Source organism: Hemiscyllium ocellatum, chromosome 10 (genome assembly GCF_020745735.1).
Source record: "Hemiscyllium ocellatum isolate sHemOce1 chromosome 10, sHemOce1.pat.X.cur, whole genome shotgun sequence".
NCBI lineage: Eukaryota > Metazoa > Chordata > Chondrichthyes > Orectolobiformes > Hemiscylliidae > Hemiscyllium > Hemiscyllium ocellatum.
The window spans coordinates 65,610,637-65,623,586 of record NC_083410.1 but is presented as its reverse complement, the minus strand read 5'-3'; the positions used below and the strand labels follow the sequence as shown (position 1 = coordinate 65,623,586).

The window sequence follows — 12,950 nt, the reverse complement described above, 5'->3', positions numbered from 1 at the left end:
GGGGCAAATGTGTTCAGAAATCAGTGGAGTCTGGTGCAGGGGAGGCTGTATATGGTGCAGGTAAGTTATTCTTTTCTGCATCTTCTCCATTAACTCCTCATTCTTAAATGTTCCATGAAATGGAAACTGGAGATAGGAGTTCCTCCTATCCCGAGCCTCCCATTGTACTACCAGGCTGAAGAAACAAGTGTAAGAGAGAGAGGAAAAGAAAAGCAACATTGTCACTTGATGCAGCAGTCAACTACTAATTCAGGTTCTGGATCAGTGCTGCTGGAAGAGCACAGCAGTTCAGGCAGCATCCAAAGTGCAGCGAAATCGACGTTTCAGGCAAAAGCCCTTCATCAGGAATAAAGGCAGTGAGCCTGAAGTCAGAATCTGTATATGATGAGTCACTAAGCACAAATGGGCTGTGTCAAGCCAAGAGAGAGGTCAGCTCAGGTGTGACCTTCATGGAAGGCAAGGTTTCACACCAGCTGTGCTGCAAGGTGTTTATATTTAAAACCTGTTGAGGTGAACTGCTTAGTGCATTGGCAGGTCTGTCAGCTGGTTGCCAGTTACTGGCTTGGTGTTACAAGGCGTGTTGAGGATCTTAGAACACATCTTTGCCACTGTACAAATGGTAAGAACTTCCATACAGACATGGCAAATTAGCCCAAGATAGAAAGACTTTTGGCAACTGTCTCTTTTTCCAATTATACCAATATAACAGCTGCAAGGAATGTTCTGGCAGGGTTTTGAGATCTTTGTCCTGGCATGAAGGCTCAGGCTGCAGCTACCCAGACTGATAGCTCCATCCAGGCATGGGTACAGATTTTATTGCTCAACGTGGCACAGGTTTATGGTGAGAGAGGAAAGATTTAAAAGGGACCTAAGGGGCAAGTGGTTCCGTGTATGGAATGAGCTGCCAGAGGAAGTGGTGGAGGCTGGTACAGTTACAGCATTTAAAAGACATCTGGATGGGTATATGAATAGGAAGGATTTAGAGGGATATGGGCCAAGTGCTGGCAAATGGGATTAAATTAATTTAGGATATCTGGTCGGCATGGACAGGTTGGTCCAAAGGGTCTGTTTCCTAGCACCACTATCTCTTCAGTTCCACATTTGCATTCTCATTCCAGACCAGAAATCTTTTTTTCTCTAACTGGGAGATGCAGGAGTAGCAGCATTTACATTGTCAAACCATTACTTCTGGAATTCTAAACACATCCAAACAAATGGAACAAACTTTAGTCCTCAGACTCCCTGTCCACTGTCCTTTCTCTAAAAACCATGTCCACTTTGTATCTCCAGATTCAAACTGACTTCATGTTTTATTTTGATAGGCTGTAGGATATGTCATGTCGCCACCCCCCACCAAACTGGCTGCGTCCCCCCTGACCATTTTTGTTCACTATATTCCAGCTCCTCCTCCTGGCAGGGCTAGCAGTTTGAAACAATCACACTTGCTATGGTGTAGAAGGTGGTGATTTGCCCAACATGCCTGCATTACCTAATGCCAAACTCCTGCCTTTTTTTCATACCTCTGCACAATTATCCTATCTAAATAACCATTCAATGCCCTCTTGAATGACTCAGCTGAACCTGTCTCCACCACGTTTCTAGGTAGTACATTACTTATGCTTAACTTGTGTGAACAATAATTTTCTCACTCTTGCTTCATTTACATCTCACTTTAACTTGATAACCTCTTGTTATTTTTCTTTTACAAGCAGGAATGGCTTCTCCCTGTCTACTTTATCTAGCCCACTCGTGAATTTGAAGTCGTCTCTCAAATCTCCTCTCAGCTGCCTTACCTCTCCATCTCCATCTCTGGCGACTAACTCAACACACAACTATTTCAAACCCACTGACTTCCACAGCTACCTGGACTACACCTCCTCCGACTCCCCCTCCTGCAAAAATGCAATCCCTTACTCCCGATTCTTCCGCTTCCGCCATATCTGCTCCCAGGAGGAGCAATTCCACTCAAAGACATCCCAGATAGCCTCCTGTTTCCAGGACAGCAATTTCCCCTTCCACATAATCAACAATGCCCTCCAACGCATCTCTTCCATTTCCTGCTCCTCTGCTCTTGACCACCACCCCTCCAACTGCAACAAGGATAGAACTCTACTAATACCCAGATACATTAATTCCTAATGAAGGGCTTATGCCCAAAATGTCAGTTCTCCTGCTGCTTGGATGCTACCTGATCTGCTGGGCTTTTCCAGCACCACACTTTCGACTCTAATATCTGGATACAGCGTATTATCCTCTGCCATTTCCGCCACTTACACTCAAATCCCACCACCAGAGATATATTTCCCTCCCCATTCCATCTGCATTCTGCAGACACCATTCCTTCCGTGACTCCCTCGTTGGTTCCACACCCAGCACCTTCCCTTGCCACTGCAAGAGGTGTAAAACCTGTGTTGACACCTCCCCCCTCACCTCTGTCCAAGGCTCTGAGGGATGTCTTCACATCCGGTAGAGATTTTCCTGCATATCCAAACGCCTCATCTACTGTGTCTGTTGTTCTCGATATGGTCTCCCCTACACTGGGAGATAGAAAACCAACTAGTGGAATGTTTCAGGGAACATCTCTGGGACACACACACCCAAAACCCCACCACCCTGTGGTCGACCACTTCAACTACCCTTCCCACTCCACCAAGGGCATGCAAGTCCTGGGCAGCCTCCACTGCCAAATCTAAGCCATCTGACGACTGAAGGAAGAACATCTCGTCTTCTGCCTTGGGACCCTTCAACCACAGGGCATTAACGTCGACCACTAGTTTCCAAATCTCCCCTCCCCCATCTCATCCCAGATCCAACCCTTCAATTCAGCCCCACCCTCTTGACCTGTCTGATTTTCTTCCCACCTATCCGCTCCATCCTCCCCACCGCCCTATCAAAATCACTCCCCTCCTGCATCCACCTATCGCCTTCCCAGCTAGCTCCCCACCCTACTACTTATCTGTCAGCCCCCTACTGCCCCCTCTATACACACAAGGGGTTATGCCTGAAATGTCAACTCTTCTGCTCCTCAGATGCTGCCTGACCTGCTTTGCTTTTCCTGTGCCACACTTTTCGTCACTTATCTCTAAGGAGAACAGTCCTAACTTGTTCAGTCTATCCTCACAATGATGTTTCTCATTCCTGAAACCGTTCTTGTAAATAGCTTCTGCCTTTTGTCCAATGCATTCAAATTCTATAATGTGCTCACAACTGTACTCAGTATACCAGTTGTAGTTTAATAAGTGTCTTGCACAAGCTCCACATCAACCTTCTTGCTCTTATGCTCTACCCCAATTAATAAACCCCAAAGCACGAACACTTTATTAATTCACCTCTTCCCCTGTCCTGCCACATTCAATGATCTGTGCACAATCCAAATCCAGTAAATGTGGAAATAACAGAGCAGATTCACAGAAATAATACTGAATTAAACAAAAAAGAACAATATTTCTCAAGAGAATTGTTATACTGAACCAATTTATCGGTTATATTACAAGATGTCAAGTGCAGTCACTTTCAATGTATACTGACATTGGCTGGGTGTCTGGCTGATTTGTTGCTCCTTTTACCCGGGGCATTTATCTGAGGTCTTGCTGTGAGCTAGCAGGCTGGATTTGGCCCATTCCTATACTATCCCCTCCCCTATTAGCGTTCCGAAAAGACCACTCCCTCCATGACTCTTTCATCAGGTCCACACCCCCCACCAACCCAACCTCCACTGCCGGCACCTTCCCCTGCAACCGCAAGAAATGCAAAACTTGCGCCCACACCTCCCTCCTTACTTCCCTCCAATGCCCCAAGGGATCCTTCCATATCCGTCACAAATTCACCTGCACCTCCACACACATCATTTACTGCACACGATGTGGCCTCCTCTATATTGGGCAGTTAGGCCGCCTACTTGCGGAACGTTTCAGGGAACACCTCTGGGACACCCGGACCAACCAACCCAACCACCCCCTGGCTCAACACTTCAACTCCCCCTCCCACTCCACCAAGGACATGCAGGTCCTTGGACTCCTCCATCGCCAGACCATAGCAACGCGACGGCTGGAGGAAGAGCGCCTCATCTTCCGCCTAGGAACCCTCCAACCACAAGGGATTAACTCAGATTTCTCCAGTTTCCTCATTTACCCTCCCCCCACCTTATCTGAGTCAAATCCCTTGAACTCAGCACTGCCTTCCTAACCTGCAATCTTCTTCCTGACCTCTCCGCCCCACTCCCACTCTGGCCTATCACCCTCACCTTGACTTCCTTCCACCTATTGCATTCCCAATGCCCCTCCCCCAAGTCCCTCCTCCCTACCTTTTACCTTAGCCTGCTTGGCACACCTTCCTCATTCCTGAAGAAGGGCTCATGCCCGAAACATCGATTCTCCTGCTCCTTGGATGCTGCCTGACCTGCTGTGCTTTTCCAGCAACACATTTTCTGCATCATACAATCCCTATACTGTGGAAGCAGGCCATTCAGCCCATTGAGTCCACACCATCTCTCCAAATACTCTTCCCAGACATCTTCACCGTGATGCCAAGTGCAAGGACATTCTTCCCAGATATTAACCTTCCTCTGGAGAAAGTGAGGACTGCAGATGCTGGAGCTCAGAGTCGAGAGTGTGGTGCCAGAAAAGCACAGCAGAGAACAGGAGAATCAACATTTTGGGCATAACCCTTCATCAGGAATGTGGCTTGTGGGTCTGGGGGGCTGAGAGTTAAATAAGAATGGGGTGGGGCTGGGGCTGGGGGGGAAGGTAGCTAAGAATGCAATAGGTAGATGAAGGTGGGAGAGAAGATAATAGGTCAGAGAGGAGGGTGGAGCGGATAGATTGGAAAGACGAAGGACAGGTCAAGAGGGCGATGCCGCATTGGAGGCTTGGGACTGGGATAAATTAGGGGGAGGGGCAACGTGACAACTGGTGAAATCCACATTAATCCCATGTGGTTGCAGGGTCCCAAGGTGGAAGATGAGACATTCTTCCTCCAGGTGTCGGATGGTTAGTGTTTGGAGGTGCAGAAGGCCCGGGACCTGCATGTCCTTGACGGAGTGGGAGAGGGTATTGAAGTATTCTGCCACGGGGTGGTAGGATTGTTTGGTACGGGTGTCCCAGAGATGTTCTCTGAAACGATCCACAAGTTGGCATCCTGTCTCCCCAATGTAGAGGTGACCACATCGGGTGCAAAGGATACAGTAGATGACATTGGTGGAAGTCCTGGTAAATTTCTGTCGGATGTGGAAGGATCCTTTTGGGTGGGGACGTAGATGAGGGGGGAGCTGTGGGCGCACATTTTGCACTTCTTGCAGTGGCAGGAGAAGGAGCCAGGAGTGGGGTGTGGGCTAGTTGTGGGTGTGGATCTGACAAGGGAGTCGCGGAGGGAATGGTCTCTCTGAAACGCTGATGGGAAGGAGACCAGAATTCTCCTGCTCCTCGGATGCTGCCTGACCTGCTATGCTTTTCCAGTACCACACTCTCGACATGAACCTTTCTATGAAAAAATGTATTACTGGCCACCAGACTGGTCTATGAAATCATTGTTTCATCTTAATGACAGCTGGATATTTTCATGAACAAGATTCAATAGTCCTTTAGTGCTTTCTGGTAAAACTTTGAGTTCTCCTTATGGTGCAATTAACATCAAACAATGCAATCACATACTGTCATGTACTGACTTGCTTTACATGATGACTGTTGCCAGTTTTGTCTACGTCTTCTCTCGTGTAACTAGATTCTCAGTTGCATGTGAAATACAACAGTTACTTAGTATTCAGTGTTACAGGCTTTTCACAATAACTAACATCTGCGATGGTAGTACAGGAAAATGTGTTAGCTGCTCAGTTGCATAAAGCTGGAGGATACTTCGAAATTGTACTAGTGTAGGCTATTTGACCATCAGCAGATATATAGAGATTGCTTTACAGACACTGATGTGATTAGCAATATATTTAGGACTTCTTGCTTAATTTGGATAGTGAACTTTCTTCCAGTAAGATACATTTGTGCATAAGTGTACTTTCAGGCTCGTGCTCCCAATTTTGAGTTGTGTATGTGCATTCAGTGCCTGTCAACAAGTGTAACATATCAGCAATGGGCCGTTCGCTATCTTCAATGTATTGCTGGAGTATAGTGTCATGCAGATTTCCTGATCTGTTGCAGCATGCAGGTTGATATACAGAATGTGAGAACTGGTGGAAGTGCTATCTTTGCCCTTAATATGTCAAATGGTTCTTTTGCTTTGCAATGTTCATTCTCATTCTGTGTCTGTGTGGTGGCTTTTGAAGTCGCCTTGCGATCTCTGTGCTTAGGAACAAATTTGCAATAAAAGTTGGCAGTGTTGACTAACATTGCCAACTCTTTCAGGTTAGATGAAGTTGAAACTTCTTAACTGGCTTTGACATTATCGAATGCAGGCTTTACTTCAGCTGATGTTACTCTATACCCAAAGAATAATTTTAGGTGTGCAAATAAGTTTATTTCTTTGTTATATGTCAAATTGTATTGTGTGCGTTGAGTGAGTGCCACTGAGAACTGCTGATTATGTTCTGCTTTTTCACTTCCTTGAACAATTGTGCCATCAAGTGGGTTGAACATCCTGTCCATGTCAGAAAGACTGAAGAAGCACTCTTCTAAAAGGTGCTAGCTACTGGACTTAGTCCATTCTGCAGTACTGAAATAAGTCTTTGAAAGTGGATACCATTTGTTTTGCTAGTGGTATCTAAAGATAGCTTTGACACAAGACAAACCTCAAGTAAACTGTAGGCATGAAATTATGCCAATAGATCTTCCCTCGTAAGAAGAGGATACTTGTCTGGAGTAATTGCTTTGTTGGCTACCTTATGGTTGAGGTATCTACATTCATCATTTTCACATACAATGGCTAGGTTCAACACAATGGGGATACAGTAATACAGTCTGCTTTGAGCTATTCAGTTCCTGTGACATTTTGGCACAGACTGCAAATGGCAACTGTCTCAAAATTCGTGTAAGTGGTGATGTGTCAATTTAAAGATCATGGCAGTACTTCTTAATCTCCTTAAATCCTAGGAGATCAAATGTCATTAATCACATTAATGTTATGTTATTTGGGGTTTTCCAGTTGAAAGCCAAGTTTGTCAAACAGGTTTGCTTCCATCAGGGTTCCAGTAAAACACAAAAATATCCAGGTTGACATTTTTTGATGTGCACTAGATCCTTCTCAAAACCAGAATAATTGAAATGCCACAAGCTTGAGGACTGTTTGTTGCAGGAGGGAGAAAAAGATTGTGAATATAATGATGCTAGAGTTTCTTGGCTCTCAATATCAATACTTTCACACCAACATTGATGAGTGTCATTGATAGGGGGATTGCCATGGTGTCAGTTCAGCTTTCTTTTGCTGGCCTGTTGCTGTATCATCCGTAGTTCACACAAAACAATAGATTCATCCATGTGCCAAACTGATGACATCTTCAATCACCTTTATCCCTTTGTGAAGTGGTTTCGCTTTTGAGCCCGCGATGCACTTTTTTCTCAAGATCGACACAGTGTTGTGAATCATTGTGTATCTCCACAATTTGGGGAAATATTTAAGTATTCCTCCTGTGATGAGGAAGGTTTTGCTGAGACTGCTACTCTTTGTACGCCTTACACTTGAGCTGGTTTGGAAACCTTTGTCTACAAACAGTTGTGTTTCTGCATCTCCTCTCTGAATCTCACGTGATGTCATCAATTCAGACTGCTAAAGTTCCTCAGTGAGAGCTATTCTGTAACTTGCGGAATTAAAGTTTCTTCAACAAATTAATCACACAATAATTTTATTGGTTAGTGTGCTATATTTATATGTGAAATAAACCTACAGTAATTCACCCACCGTTTGTTTTATGGACACCCCATTTGCCTGGCACCTCTGTCAAAATATATGTCCCTTGATCATTACAATTTTTTTTGAGCTGGTGTCCTTTTAAAACACTTATTGCCGTATCAAAAGTAAGTGTGTCTTCTATGAGCTACTTGTTTCTCCAGTGCAATGGATTATTCTTTTTCTGATTTGATGCTGCTACCTGTGGACTGATAATACCCATTGCAATCAAGTAGCTTTGAACCAGAAATTCATCCACCTCATGGCTTGGATGCACATTCAGCTTGGAAAAAAAGGTGCTGGAGGTGATTTTATGCTCTGCAATTTTGGGGCTCATCGGGAATGGTAGAAGGTTGGATGATCAATGGAATTCAGGTCAAGGAAATAGGATATAGGTCTCATGGTCACGTCAGACTTGGATTAGGCTTAGGGAAATAGGAGAGAAACTTGAGGAAGATGTAAATTTAGACCAAGAGCAGGGAGAAACCATAAGGAAGTCCTAACTACTCAATCCCCCCAACCCACAACATTTTTCTCTCTTTTGATATTTCTCCAACTCTCTTCCTTTTTGTTGGCCTCCTTCAATTCTTCCCTTAAAATATACTTGTATTTGTTTTTAGTACCTACCTTCATATTTGTTCTGGTGGTTTAGTGTCAAATCATATTTGATGATGTTTCTGTGAAGTGTCTGGGGTTTTATTACTCTAAAAGAACTATATATATATGCAGTTTGTGTTGCTGTTTGGCTTAATGGACCTGGGTATGATTTCTTTACCAGAGGTCCATGAGAAAGATTTAAAAGGGTTTTTCAGATACAAAAGCTGTTGCTCAATACTGTACCTGTGGTTAGACCTAGAATATTGCTGTTACTCAGTGAATCCCCAAGGAATTGCAACTATAAAAAAAAATTAACTTTGCGTATAATTTTAGTGCCTAATTCACTCATTTTAATAGGGTTCTTGAGTGTTGTTCACATAGCATTAATTGGAGAAAGCAAAGCAGTCGCGAGGCATTTCATTAATTGATTGCCTACATGATTGAGTCCAGTGAAAAGGAGGAAGAAGCAATTTAAACTACCACATCTCCAAAAAATAAGAAAAACCAGAATAAAAACTCACAAGTCCAATAAGCTCTTTGAATTAATGATTAACGTATTGTAATTTTTAAGACAGTTCCATACAAAGAAAGGGAACAGGATGAGGAAGAATAAATTAAGAATTCAAGTTTTTCAGTTCCTTCTAGGAGTTGTGACAAAGACAGATAAGAACCTGGTGCTGCAGTGCTGGAGTTGGAAAGAGGAGGGACGTTTGAGAAAAGAAAATAAGAGAAAAATTCGCTATTACATTGCACTTTGCAAGACTCTTTATAGCTAGTGATTTTTTAAAAAAATTATCTCCGTTATAATGCGGAAAATGTTGCCGCCAATTTTGAATGGAGCAAACTCCCACAAACAGCAATGTGAGACTAACCAGATAACTAGTTTTGTTGATACTGATTATCGATACATATATATTGACCACAATAACTATTGTTATGAAGGTATTGCGGTACTGTACCTTTTGAGAGTTGAAAAGCTAGCAAGGGCTGCCTGACACAGCACACAGTGTTCTAAACAAGGTAACAATGTAACACTTGGTTGAAACCAGTACTACAGCTGTGGTGCTATGGAACAGAGAAACAAATTCAAATTTGGTCAGTCAGTTTAAATTATGCCCCAAGATACCAGAATCCAATTACATTTGAATTTAGTACTTTGATAATAAAACCAACAAAATTATCTGATGTTTTGTGGTATAAAACTGGACATTTTGAACAGTTAGGGGGAGAGCTACCAAGCCACCAAGTATAGACTGCCAGCAGAACAACTCTCTGGAAGGTACCTGGCTAGAAGACTTTGCACAGCAGAGCATCGAAAAGATGATAGGAAAATCTGCAGAGGAAGGTACAAAGAGAGGATTCAACAGCTTACTGATTTTGAAAGTTGACTTTTTTTGTAAATCTTAATTGGGTTTAAGAGAAAGGAATTGTAAATTAGATTAGATTACTTACAGTGTGGAAACAGGCCCTTCGGCTACTTGTGGCTACTTGATGTTCATGTATCCTGGTGGCTAGTCTTCTACCTGTTTGTCCAATGTAGTGTTTGTTACAGATCTTGCGAGGTATCTTGTAAATGACATTAGTTTTGGTTGTTGTCTGTGTAGGGTCTTTCAAATTCATTAGCTGCTGATTTAGTGTGTTGGTGGGTTTGTGAGCTACCATGATGCCAGGAGACCTGAGTAGTCTGACAGTCATTTCCAAGATCTTTTTTCAAAGGGTTTACACTATCCTGCTTTCTTTGAAATAGTATCAGAGAGACATTCATATGCACCCGAGCAGGCAGATCGCCCTTTAGTTTGACGTTTTATTTAAAAGATGACAGTTTTAGCATGATCATACATGAAAAACATCTATAATGTTTTTAAAGGTAGTGTAAAACATAATCTTTAGGATCTTGTGGTGCAGCTCCATTTAGCGCACAGTAAAATCACTGCCTTTTATTGTGACTTAATTCATAGTGATATTGAATCATTATACCTTCGTAGAATGTAAAATTATTTTACAAAATCTTGACATCCAGAATTGCCATTGCATATTCCTTTCACCTTTTTGGTAGAAACTGAGCCCACATTCCTCAATGGAATGCCAGCTCTGAGAAAAGAAAAATAAATTTGCTGATTTCCACACACTATTAGTGCATTGTTGTTTGATTAGATTACTTACAGTGTTGGAAGCAGGCCCTTCAGCCCAACAAGTCCGCACTGACCCTCCAAAGAGCAACCCACCCAGACCCATTCCCCTACATTTACCCATTCACCTAACACTACGGGCAATTTAGCATGGCCGATTCACCTAACCTGCACATCTTTGTGACTGTGGGAGGAAACCAGAGCACCCGGAGGAAACCCATGCAGACACGGGGAGAATGTGCAAACTTCACACAGACAGTTGCCTGAGGTGGGAATTGAACCCGGGTCTCTGGCGCTGTGAGGCAGCAGTGCTAACCACTGTGCCACTAAACATGCTTAACATTGACTAACATTTATAATTGACTTGGCCTGATTTTTTTTTTCTACAGTCATTGTGCCTGTTTACATCAGCTGGAATGAAAGACCAACAACAACAGAAACCTATTGCTGTTGAAACTGCTGGATTTGGCATTACAGTGGCATCATATGTAGCTAAGTTCAGGAAAACACTGTTAGTGCAAGACCTTGCTGAGGTAAGAATTAAAATAAGACCAGGATCTAGGTCTTGTGAAATTCCTTTAAATTTTCTTGGTTTTTCTGTCTTATTCTCCATATTGAGAGAGAAGGGAGGAGTGGGTGCTTTCAGTTTGCAGCCTCTGGCAGTTTGTTTTTCTCTCTGCTACTCTGGCACTTGCAGCTTTTTCCAACTCACCAGCAAGAGGGGCTATTATCAGGGCAAATTTCCTTAACTCAGAAAATATGTGCCCTCAGAATCAATTTCTCTCCCTCACTGCTTCAAAAGTCAACCTTGTCATGCTCAGACAGCTATATGTAGCACTTAATTTTCAATTTATAAAACTCTCTGCATTTTTACAAATGTAACAGTCCAACTTCCATTTCAGATTATAGTCCAAAAAAAAAGAAAATTGTGTTTTCTTACACATTATGAAAGCCATTTTCAACAAACTCTTAAGTTTACTTGTTTTAAAGTTGAAGATAATGATTACTGTAGTGTTATAATGAGGTCAGTCAAATGGGCCTAAAATAGGAGTTCGCTGACTGGGGCTGTTAATCTGATGTAGTCAGGAAGCCCTGGCTGACTGATATAAACTGGAATGTCAGAGGTTCTGTTAACTCTGACAGCTGGCTCTGAGAGAGCTGGATAAGTGTGGACTCTCCATGTGTAAATAAAGGATGACATGTTGACAGGATACTAGCCTCTCTGGAGTTATTTCAGTTGCCATGTAACTTTTCTATGTATTTCTCGTGTAAGATATTGGCTCATCCTATTATTCTCTTTTTAAATGTGCCAATATGTTCATTAATCTCACATGGACAAGGTTTGTTACATTTACTGTTTCTTTCGGCTTCCCAATGTACACTGGTAAATGTAGTGATACAAAGAACTGGTCCATTCTGACCACATAAGTCCCAGTTTGATCCCAAGTCTATTGAATCAGTTCATCACAGATGATGCAATGATGGTTGTTTTGTGTTTTTCTTCACTTTTCCCATGGTAGTATTCAACAAATAATCTATAAGTAACCATTTTCCAGTGCCCTTTGCTGGCAAAAATATGCCTGCCTCTCGAGCACAAGAGGTTGCTGTAGAGGGAGTGACTGAAGTTGGGGAATTTTGACTTGATAGATCTATCTCCGCTTAAAGCAAACCTGTTAGATCCAATTTCTAATCCATGGTAAGTAAGGACATGATCAAGTCATGTCCACCGACCCTGTAAGCAGATCTTAGGTGGCCACGTGCTGGGTGAATGCTGAGGCAGTCTAATTAAAAAGTTCACTGGTGTTTCCAGGAGTTTGACTTTGCACCAATTATTTTACATGCTATCAGTCCTTCTAGCACCCACCCCTCCTACCCCGTCATCGTTCTGTTACCACCTCCCCCACCACCTCCCATACCACCTCCATAGTCATTCACTCAGACCTTAGGAGCAATGTAAGGAGAAGAAACACATTTCTGACAATATGATGTAGCTCCTGCTTCTACACACCTGACAGTGAAAAATCTCCCATTCAAGAAACCCAGTCACAGCATTGCCCATAAAAACAAATCAATTTCTGTTCAGTCCCCAGAAAGACAACTAATCCTTTAATAACACATAAAGCTGTCAACCAAACTGGGAACTCCCTACTGAGATATTAGTTGTTTTTGAAAATTCAGTTGAGTTTTCATAATGTCACAATAAGAACTTTTAGGAAAATGTCAGCGAAACAACTCGATTGAAACTATTTGGAGAGAAGGTGGCATAGTGGAAAAGTCACTTTACTAGTCATCCAGGTCAACCTTCTGGAGGCATGGTTTTGAATCTCACCATGGAGGTGATAAAATTTGAATCCGTTAAAAATTTATCCAGAAATACTAGCTAATGATGAACATTGT

At 42.7% G+C, this 12,950-nt stretch overlaps 1 protein-coding gene across 1 annotated transcript in view; it reads left to right on the top strand.

The window, feature by feature from the left end:
• The window catches only part of pde10a (phosphodiesterase 10A), a 231,097-nt gene that overhangs the window by 120,228 nt on the left and 97,919 nt on the right, over positions 1-12,950 (top strand). The window contains exon 6 of the mRNA XM_060830963.1: positions 10,943-11,086. Within this exon, the coding sequence (XP_060686946.1) occupies positions 10,943-11,086 (144 nt within the window). The remainder of the gene's footprint in view (positions 1-10,942; positions 11,087-12,950) is intronic.